The 11,723-nt window shown below is 35.7% G+C and overlaps 1 protein-coding gene across 3 annotated transcripts in view; it reads right to left on the bottom strand.

Moving 5' to 3' along the window:
* man1a1 (mannosidase, alpha, class 1A, member 1) overlaps positions 1-11,723 on the bottom strand; it is a 144,157-nt gene that overhangs the window by 11,542 nt on the left and 120,892 nt on the right. The window contains exons 6-9 of one of the 3 annotated variants that reach the window (XM_016537552.1): positions 10,709-10,832; positions 10,175-10,268; positions 3,589-3,704; positions 271-490 (exon numbers count right to left, since the gene is read on the bottom strand). In XM_016537552.1, coding sequence (XP_016393038.1) covers positions 271-490; positions 3,589-3,704; positions 10,175-10,268; positions 10,709-10,832 — 554 coding nt within the window. The remainder of the gene's footprint in view (positions 1-270; positions 491-3,588; positions 3,705-10,174; positions 10,269-10,708; positions 10,833-11,723) is intronic. The other 2 variants (XM_016537555.1, XM_016537553.1) reach the window with 2 other exon arrangements.

The raw sequence follows: 11,723 nt of genomic DNA, 5'->3' as shown, positions 1-11,723 counted from the left end.
TATATATATATATATATATATATATATATAACTGAATCTGAACTGGGTGGCAAGGGGTGAAAAATATAAAATGGTACAAAAATAGGCTTCTTTATACAAAACATTATTTTTTTTCAGAGAGCACTGTAATTTTCTAACTATAACTAGAAAATGTATTAACACACAGATTAAAAATGTATATATATTAATTTATTTTTACATTTGTTTATTTATTGCTAGAAATGTTTAAAATTTTTCTTTCAACATTTTCAAAGCAGTTCTCCCACTCACTTGTCCGGGCGTAAGACTCGTGACACGTGCGGGCGATCTCAGCCGCCAGTTCCATCTGGTGACCCGTCTTATCATCGGGGCCTCCGTCCGCCCCTAAAGCGATCATACCACCGGCGAAGCAGGTCAGGTGACCCATCTTATGCTCCAGGAGTCCGCCTTTCCATTCAGCGATATACGTCAACCCTCCGCTTGACTTACGGATCAAATTCTTCTCAATCGCCTGCACACAGAACAGAGAATGAAAACAAGAGATCACTTTAAATGGTTTTTAATGTCAATTTCTTCTCTCTGTGGTTATTCATACTGTGTGGGTTAAAAGGAACTTTGTCCTTGTTTGCATTTGTTTTGTTTGCCTAACACAAAGGGAGACATTCAAGGCTTTGGAGTGATTTCATTCTCTCAAAAGCGTCATCTGAACAGTTCAAGGCCCGAAGTAAGTTAGATCATAGCAGAGATCAGGGTCACAGCTGTGTGTGCCAGCGTTGTGTGTATTTACAGAAGCGTCGCACACATGGGAAATGAGATTCTTATCTGCCTGGGAAAAAAAGCCTCTGTGCATTTGAATGGAAAACTGGAGACGTTCATCACCATGGTACCAAAGTAAAGACAATAAGTATAGTGCTTGATGCTCTTTTTTTCTTACATCACTCTCTTTGTTCTTCTATTTCATCATAAATATGGCACCAGGGTTGTGGAGAAACTAAAAGTAGTTACAGCACAAGCATAACATTTTTTTTTCAGTATCTTGACTGAATATAATAATGCACTGATGTAGGCAACAAGTAGCAGCATAGATGCTTGTTTTGTCTAATTTTATTACAGAGTAAGATGAGTAAATAATCAAACATCTTCTCTTAGAATGTACTCTCTGATTCAAGCATTCGATTCTGGATCTTGTATCACTCTGAAGAGTTTATACTGCGATCGTGACCGACTGTTCATTATGCTGTGTATTACCTACTGTGCCAGTGTACATATCAATGGACATAAAATATTGATTTGAGTTCTAATTATTTTATTAACCAAAAGAAAAAAAGTGTGGAGTGATACATGAAACCACAGCTACTGAAAAACTACTCTCCTGCCACAGAACAGGGAAAGATAAATCACTACTGTAAGGTATTTTCGTCAAAACTAAGCCTTAAAGTCCAGGATCACCTCAAATATTCTGCATAAAAAGAATCTGTAGAACTAAAAAAGTAATGAAAGTAAAAATGATTGAAATCAGTGCTGTTATTGTTAAACTAAAGCTATTAAAAATCATTTTTGTAACTAAATTAAAACTTTTGAAATTAAATTAAATTAAAACAATTTCAAAATATAGTAATAAATACTACAGAAGTATATAAATAATAAAACATTTATATATAAATAATTTAAATAATATATAATGAATATTTTTTAAATGGTTTAAATAATATTTATCAAATAAAAAAAATCACATGACATTAATGAGGATCGGTAGACTTTTTCAAGCTTACCATAACTAGAAATATATAGGAAAGTCAAATAAGAAATCAGTTGCCTGAATGCCAGTTTGTAGCTCAGAAAGCCAGTTGCAAAGCAGCTTCCCCAACACTGTTTGCAACAAAAATGAAAACTTGAGTATTTAGCATTGCTCTAACAAACTGAACTCAATCTGCTGCGATATGTCAACGGTCGTTGCCATAATGTCCTTATTTTTCCCAGTGGTGCAAATAATCGAATGCTACAGCTGAGAGTTGTGGATGAAAGGAGATGATTGAGCGGCCTATCCATGGTTAGTGAGATAAATTAGTGTAAATCAGGCTGTACAGAGAGAGTTAAAGGCCTGATAAAGAGCTCTCTGTAGCTGTAATGAATGCCTGGGTAGAATGGTGGACAGAACGGCCGTTCTCTGAAGGTGACCGACATAATGCACTTTTCTTTTCCTGGATGATTGTCCTGGAGTCCAAAGTGTGTGTGTGTGTGTGTGTGTGTGTGTGTGTTCGAGTCACTCCAGGGAGGCACCCAGACAGGCGGCCAGAGGGACAGCATTATCTTAGGCAGGTTGAGATGGTCTTCTCTAATGAAAGTGAGGATTGAGTTTGTGGTCTGTAACAATCAGTCTGCAGCAGCTTTCCAAAGCTCTCACGGACGGCTCCAGCAGAACAACGCTGGTGGCAGCTTACACACACGTACACGTACACGCGCGCACACACACACACAAACTCACACTTTACTTTTCTACATTTGGACACTATGAAAAGGAATTCTAACTCACAACCTTAAAACCCACAGAGGATCAATTTCTAGCTCAAGCTTGAACAACAGACCACAAATTGCAAACACTTTCAATATTCACATTGGAAAAAACTGGACACTTGAAACTTGAGGGCGAAAAACATACAAACCTACAGAACAACCACTTCCGTTATTCTAGTTAATAAACTTTAGTCTGACTATGTTAAATTTAATTTGTGAATGATAAATAAGCTGTGAGGTTAAAAATTTATTCTCTACAAATTCATTCATATTGTGCACCATATTGTGGAAATAAAAAATAAAAATAAAACCCTTGAGAATTGAATTTGAATAGGCAAACAGGGTACAGAATTGCAATTTAAATGTGAATTTAATGGTGTATAACTAAAAAATAACAAACCTTACAGTTTTAACAGTAATTAAATAAATAGCATTTTTTTGCATTATATTTAATAAAATAACTTTGATTTTATGGTAATCTTCTAGATTGTACTACTTTACTCTTTAAAACAGCCAAACTTCAATGTGTATTCACCAGACTTACTTATTTTTTTTTTTACATTTATTTTAGTTATCTGAAAATAATGTGTGAAAATTAAAATTAGTGATTCATTTGTGTATTAATTGTTTTGACAATACTGGACTCAGTTTAGAATAACTGTCAAACCTAAAAAAAGGTATTCAGGAAATAAATAGGCATAATTAGTCAAAACTAATTATGTAATTATGTTTTATTTGTCTAATATATGTCCTATCTTCGAATGAACTGCAATTTAGTAAATTCCACTTGTCATTTCAATTCAACATCCTGCAGGATGTGGACACATCAAATTAGAATTCACATTCATGAACTGAAAGAGACCCAATTCTCAAATTCACTCAACCCTGGTATCAACTCGAGACTGTGTTGGTACTCAGTTCCTATTGGACACTGAAGTAGTCTGTATCCTCACTATTTTGCAGACACAAGTCACTTTAGCTTGCAGGTCTCCTCAAAAAACAAGGATGCTCTTGTCTAGTCAGCATTTGATCAAATGACCAGTAGAGTGTAACATTTCTCTGGGCTTTTTCTCTCTCTGTAGCACTGGACTTTACCTGCAGGGCGTCGTAGTAAAGCTTCTTTCCCTCCTCGTCAGTTTTGTCTGACATGAGCCAGGCCTTCAGCAGGTACTCGTAGAAACTGTCCCCCAAGCCTCCAACCGAGACATGATCTGCAACACAGCGAAAACAGCAGAGTGTGTGGAAAAACCTCTTCCTACATTCATGTGCCAGCACAATAGTCTGCTTTAAACAGAATAACACAATTTATGGAGCACACACACAAACAATCACGCAGTACGAGAGATTTAGAGAGACGCTCTCATCTCAGCGATTCTTACAGTATGGTAACAAATGCTGGAATTGAATTGTGCAAATGTCAAAAAGCGAACCTGGAGTGCTTCACATTCACAACACATGTCAAAAGAGCAGCAGTAGTAATCAGGGAACATTATTGCTTAAAGCAATGCCAACACTGAAAGATATTTCATTACAAAAATATCCTTAAATGAGTTCTGAATGAATCAAAGAATACAAACAAATCTTCATACAAAAAGTGAAATGTAGTACATTTTTCTACTGTAATTGTGCACATAAATCATTTAAATGAGATTTTAGTATCTAAACCTACAAAGTTTGGGTTACATGATCTTTAACCACTAAGATCACATATAAGCATTCATTTGCAGGGCTGTACGTTAACTTTTTTTTCACATAGCACTGGTGCTACAGACAATTATATTTCTTCAAAAGCAGATCGTGGAGACATTTTAATCGTCCACGATCAAAAATCATCATATTGCACACCCCTAACTACCAAGTATAATCAATCTCACACACACAAACAAGCACAACGAAATCACTTAACACTATTAAGCAGCTGTGTTATGAACATGCAAAACTGTATCGCACGCGTGCTACAGTGGTAAATTTATTCATCGCACAGACCAGTTTTTTCGTAGCACGTGCGACAAATATGTCGCACTGTACAGCCCTGATTTGATATCTGAATTATGTGCTGTGTATGCTTTATCTAGTAAAATCCTTCAGTCAGGTCTGTGTGTGTAAGGAGAAATGAAACGTGTGTGTGTGTGTTTCCAGGTGGCGTGTGAATGGGGCAGTGCGTTCAGTGCTGTCCGGTCCACTGTGTGTGAGAGATGAGAATTTGTGGCTCGAGGAGCAGCACTGTTGTGTGATTGTCTGATTGATGATCAAGCTCATGAATATCTATACCTCATTAAGCACTTGTTTTTGTGATAGATACGGCAAGAGAAATCAAGTGTCAGTTCAGACAACCGTAAAAAATAAATAAACTGCCATGCTACTATTCAGAGAAAATGCACAGAAAGGAAAAACAAGCATTTTGCTTTAGTTTAAAGTCTTATTTCAAATGTCAAAGGGGCTTTTATGCTACCCATTTTGTCTGTTAGCAGTAGCACTCAGCTAAATTTCTGAATTAGGCACATTTTTGTTAATCTTCCTCTGGGATACTCGAATTATGCAGCTCATGGGCCAAAATGCGCACCAGGGGCCATTGAATAAAATGACCTGCTAATAGCCGATCCTTGACTTTCATATGGTTTTAAAGCATGCAGTAACAATTACAGCTACATCAGCCTTGTATTTATATCCAATCATAAGTGCTGGTCAGAGCCTTTTCATTTCCCAGAACAATGTAGTCAAAGTGAATTAACAACAACAAAAAAAAAGTTTCTTTCATACAAAAGCATTAATAATTCTTACGACTTCAAAAACGCTGTCAGTTTGTTAATGGTTTATCTTTAAATGTCTTCAGCCTTCACAAATATATCACGACTTAATATTCAAGAAACTTTCATCGATAATTCCCCGGTAAAATCCATAATGGCACCATCTCATTCTAATTGGATGCATCAGTTGTTACAAATTATACGTGTTATTTAATTTTAGGTTACTAAATGAAACGCACACATTTGAACATGCTGTAAAAGGTCTATCCTTATGAACCAATCATGATGACAGTATTTGCATATTCTAATTCTCGGCTTCACAATTATTAAAATGAAATAAGACTTAATGAATTTAGAAACCTTCTGTGAATGAATATGGTTATCAATTAAAAGTACATTTAAAAGGCTGAGGTCAGTAAGATTGAGAGAAGTGTCTTATACTCACCATGGCTGTATTCATATGATCAAAAATGCAGTAAAAACAATAATATTATGAAATATTATTACAATTTAAAAATAAATGTTTTCTATTTTATTAAATTTTTAAAATGTAATTTATTCCTATGATGGCAAAGCTGAATTTTCAGCAGCCATTTCTCCAGTCTTTAGTGTCACATGACAAGTTTTTGATTTGATAATTAACTATTTATTTGAAATATTCATTTTTGTAGCAATATAAAAGCCTTTATTTCACTTCAATGTATCCCTGCAAATTTTTTTTTAAATTATTTTTAATATTTATTTTAATAAAAATAAAAATAATACTGACCACACTTTTCAATGGTAGTGTAATTTAAATAAAAATGCACTAAAAATACAATGTTAAAATAAAAGTCTGCACTGCAAGCAAAGTGACAACAAAACTAGATCACTCCGGTGACTTTGACAAGAGGATTATAATGGGAGAGGTCTTTTCATTCTCTTGCAGTGCAGACACAGAAGCAGCGATTGAATTCATGAAAAAAAAAAGTCTTAAAAAGACTTTAGCAGGAGGTCATTGATAAACTCGTGGCAGACTGGATTTGCCCGTGGGCCAGACTTTGAGCACCTCTGCACTACCTGATTTAACTTCTGAGTCACATAAGATGACTCTTCCCCACTGTCGTAATAACGGTTCACACACACCACACATAAACTCCAAATTTCGCCCGTGTTGGTGGTAAGAGGGCTTCATTGTGCAAAGGACCTGTGAGGTTTTCTGTTGGCAAAAGCTTGACAGCAGGAAACAGGAGTTTTGCTGTCAGCTCCGGCAGTGCTCCCTGAGAAAAACCTGAAGACCAGCTGAGCTTTTTACCCAACAGACACTGAGAAAATGTGAAGCCTTTCTGTGCAGCACTAAAGCACATAGAGCAGCCATGAAACAGACCTCATGCATGTCGGATGCTCATAGCCCCACATTTCATCCATAGTCACAACTCAGTAAGTCCTCACCAAAAGCAAAATTCAAAGTGACTAAATTACAGCCAATCAGAACATATTCAATGTTTATACAAATATATGTGAAATGATTTCACTGTGGGTGAGGCTACAAATGCAATGTGACAACATAGCAACGTGGCTTCAGAAAACTTGCATATAGACTATTTCTGTGAGACATTTTTGTCCATTCTGGAGCTTGACAATACAAATCACTAACTACTTTTTCATAGGGAAAAGATCAGCTCAAATATTCTGCCTAATGGTGTATGCACACCAAAAAGCAAAGCGAATATTCGCATCGGGATACTAGCGATTAACTCGTGGGATGTTTTTCGCATCACTCACGCGTATACAAACATTGCACTTGGCTCTCCTCCGTTTTCTGATACAACCGGATGTGTCAATAAGCTCTTCACCGATTGGCTGGCGTGACAATGCGCCATGCGAATTTCCCGCTCGAGTTAAAATTTTCAACTTTCGTGAAAGACGCGATTGAGGTGAATACCGTGCATTCGTATCACTCAATTTGCATTGCCCCACGCAAATTTGGGTCTATTCGTGTCTTTGTATGTAATCTGTATGTAATCTGCAAATAATTGAATTCGCTTTTGGTGTGCACACACCATCACTTTCTTTTGTGTATAACAAAAGAAAAAAAATAACATGATGGTAAATAAATAATTTATTTGATTTATTTATTTTCATTTTTGGGGGCAATATTCTGCCATTATTTACTCCAAATTTTATTATTTATTCCAAACATGTATGACATTTTCTTCTGTGAAACTCAAAAGAAGATATTTTGAAGGATGTCTAAACTGTTTTTGTCAAATCAAAACACTGGACACTACTGACTTTTATAGTATGCACATGCACACAGACACACACAGAAAAGAAAAAAAACGTTTTTTTATTCCACTGAAGAAAGTCATACAGGTTTGGAAAAAAAAAAAAATGAGGCTGAGTGAATGACATTCATTAGAATAAATAATAGGAAATTGTTAAAATTAAAATATGAAAAATATTTATAACTTATGTTAATAATTTTACAAATAATATGTTTGAATGAATTTGTAACAAATCAAATTTGAGCAATTTCATTAATTACATTTAAATAAAATTACTAAATTTAATAGATGAATAAATGAAATATAAAATAAAAAAAAGAATTCTTTAGAATAAATAAGATAAAAAGTTACTGCAAGTGCTCATATTCACTTATGTGCTTATTTTGTTAGGATGTAACCTTATAAGACCGCTTACTAGCTTTTGGAACTTCTGTCAAGTCGCACATATGAGGCTAAACTGGAAAGAGACAGTCTGCTTTGAAACGAGAATTTCTGACAATGTAAAACTAAGTTTGATGTACGACGATGAGAAAAGAAAAGAAGATAAATGTGAGGAAGGGTAAAAGGAGGGTAGACTGTCGAATATGTAAGATGGTTGATTCATGTTGTTGTTTCATTAAGGTCACCCCTTGAGCTACTAGCTGCTCAAACCCAAACATGACAACTGACCCATATGGAAAGCCCTTCAGGACTGTTCTGGGCTACTTGTGTGAGGCAAAAAGACTGACAGCTATTTTTAAGTGCAGCCGTACGTTATCATCCCATCTTCCCTGCGGCCTGCTGCCATCTCAGATCATTTTTGTTTACGATCGTCTAAACAAACGACTTTTGTCAAAGCGAAAAAAAAGGACTTGCTCCGATGCACAAAAAAAGAAAACTGGTTTTCGGATTGCTACATTCTGACAGCTCAAAAGCCTCTCTCTTTTTTTTGCTCTGTTCCATCAGAATTCATGCGCTTGTGTTATCCCGACTACACACACTGCAGAATCTTTGTTCTCCTCTGGCTCTTCATCATCAAGCGCCTGCGTCATTGCTGACCATGAAGTTGAGACAATACTGCTCTCCACGCTAAGCCGGCAATATAAATCCCTCGGAGCGAGGATGGCACGAAAGCCGGCTAACGCGGCAGAGCAGGCCTCACTGCTGCGGGACCAGCATAAAACATCCCAAACTACTGATGTGTGTGTCATTTAGAGGATGAACGTAAGGAAAAGAGTGTGTATATTTCTGCCGGTGTTGCGTAATTAACCCTGAAAGCACAATGAAGACAGATGTGGTGAGAAAGTTCATTGACAGTGTCAGGGTTGCCAGCGGTCTAGCCTCAGTCTCATATGGTATGCCCACAGACCGTCTGCTCCAGATCACACCCAAAAATGTCAAAGGCTGGCTGTAATCGGCAACTCCAAATGGAGACGCAAAGTTTCTATCAGTCTGCTGGCGAGCAAAGTCATGGTTAAATGTTCCCAGGCTCCTATAGAAATAAATTGTCGCTAGTTTTGCCAAAGTTTTAAAGTTTTGAAAGAAACTCAGTTGCAAGAAAACTATGTTCTGCTTTGCCCTCAGGTATTTTACACTTACAAACTGTGGTTAGTTATTTTACATTATATTTTTTATATATAAACTAAAAATATAAAAAAAAGAATTATACTGTATATATATAAATATATAAATTATTTATTATATATATTATACATATATACACACACACACATATATATATACACGTCACATATATATACATACATGTACATATATACGCATACATATACATACACATATATATATAAATTTTAAAAACAAAGAATATAAAAAGTAATAATTATATCATTACATAAAGGTATTATATAAAAGGTTCCGACAGTCGATATTCAAAACTCATATCAAAACTATATCACTTTTTCATTTTTTTGGAAGTATTCCCTTAATTTAGAGACCCTAAAGAGAATGTGTCTTGATGGTCTCTGCTAGTGTTACGGACTCAACAAACAGCCAGTGTGTGTGTGTGTGTGTGTCTCAGGGTGCCTCCCTGCTAAATTCAACACCATAAATTTATAAATACATAATAAATCAGCACCAAAAACATGCATCATGTCCTAAAGTTTAGCTCTGTCAATCCACTACAAATATTCTCTTGAATCTGCCTTTGAGTGTCACCACAAGAGTGTTTTGTGTACAAATCAGATCTCTAAGAGAAACACTTGTAAATCAATTCCACTCAGAGAAAGCATTTTGCTGGACAACTTGTGGATAAAGACGCTCATTTTAAAGGGGTCATATGATGCGATTTCAAGGTTTCCTTTCTCTTTGGAGTGTTACAAGCTGTTCGTGAATAGATAAGATCCCTAAAGTTGCAAAGACTAAAGTCTCAAACCCAAAGAGATTTTCTTTATAAAAGTTAAGACTCGTCCATAAAAATCGACGCGTTTCAGAAAGGCGGGGCATAGAGGAGAAACAATAATGTACAGTATGTGGAAAATAATGTGTTTTTTGAACCTTAAACCGCATAAACACATTTCATTACACCAAATACACCAAATAATGTTTTTTTTAGCAACGTCATATGACCCCTTTAATCATGACATTTCTGGGAAAACTTCTTTAGAATATTACATTTCTATGAATTCTCCTGAAGTTCTTCAGTATGTGTGCGTGTGTTTGTGGACTTACGCTGGCCCCACTGTCCACTGTTAGGGTTCAGATAATTCGGGTACAACCCTTGAGGTTTGTCCAGTCGATTCAGCACCTTTCTGATGTTCATTACCTGCAACGGCAGAGAACGCATCTCTTATATAATCACGTCAAATTATTAAGCCATAGCTAAGCTCATCCAATACAGTACGCCATGGAAAATGCAGTAAACAGCCTTTTTGATGCGACCGATGTCTTCCTACAGGGGACAGGACTCATAAATCTACAGACTAGGTCACTTTCACAGTTTGTACAGCCTCATTCAGAGCTTGTAATAGTGTCATTTGTCTGTGTCTATATTGCAGGTCAGGTCAGCGGATTAATTCGGAGAGAATCAGATCTGAGAATTGCAGCGAAACAAGCATCAATATAACGGTTACGAGCAGAGGTCATCCTGGGTCACTGTTGGTCAGCTCTTCGAACAGTTCACGACCGCCGCTCCTCCAAGTTCACTTTTAGTTCAGTGTGGTGTTTAATGCACTGCAGAGGTGTAACGCCTGAACGGCTGCTCACCTTCTCGGCAAAAACTGGTCTCCCGGAAAGCTCGCTGAGATGCATGAACTCCAAATGCAGCGTCCCGTATTCGGCAAGAATACTGCTTCCTCCTGACGCCCATGGCCAGTTTCTGCCAATCCCACTGCATGGGGAAGAGGAAAGAAGAGAGAGATTGAGTTTACTTCAGTAACTCAGCAATCATGAGTTGTGTGTATATGCATTTTGCGTTGCTCTGAAAACCTTCAACCAGTCAAAATTGGCCATTTTGAACCAGCATCTCATGTATTTTGACTTATTTCAGAATGAAACAGAATATTATTAATATTAATATAATATTAATATAAATATAATATATAGAGAGATGTAAGGCAGGACTTGATTTTAACCATCAGACGTGATTGGATTCAGGGCTTTGATATTACTGGTGAGAATTTCAGTTGATTCATATCTTTCATATACATATTTATATAAATATACACTATAGTTCAAAGGTATAGGGTATGATTTTTTTTTTAAAGTTTGGAAAGAACACAATAAATTGAAGTAACAAAGATATTTAAAATGTTACTAAAGATTCCTATTTCAAATAAATGCTCTTCTTTTGAATTTTCAATTTACCCATTTAAAGAATCCTGAAAAAAAAAAGTTGGATATGGAATATGGTTTCTATCACGGTTTCTACAAATATTAAGTAGAATAACTGCTTTCAACATTGATAATCAAAAATGTTTCTCGAGCATATTAGAATGATTTCTGAATGATCATGTGACACTGAAGACTGGAGTAATAATGCTGAAAATTCAGCTTTGCACCAAAGGAATAAACTACAATAAACAAAATATTAAAATACAAAACACATTTAAAATGTTAACAAATTTAGCAATAAAATAGTAATATTTATCTTATTTAATAATAATATTTAATATCTATCTATCTATACATACACACACTCACATACACACACACATATACATATATATACATATACATATATACACATACATATATATATATATATATATATATATATATA

This window comes from Sinocyclocheilus rhinocerous, unplaced genomic scaffold, assembly GCF_001515625.1.
Source record: "Sinocyclocheilus rhinocerous isolate Xijiao unplaced genomic scaffold, SAMN03320098_v1.1 scaffold185, whole genome shotgun sequence".
In the NCBI taxonomy this organism is placed as follows: domain Eukaryota; kingdom Metazoa; phylum Chordata; class Actinopteri; order Cypriniformes; family Cyprinidae; genus Sinocyclocheilus; species Sinocyclocheilus rhinocerous.
This window is presented reverse-complemented; position numbering and strand designations above follow the sequence as displayed.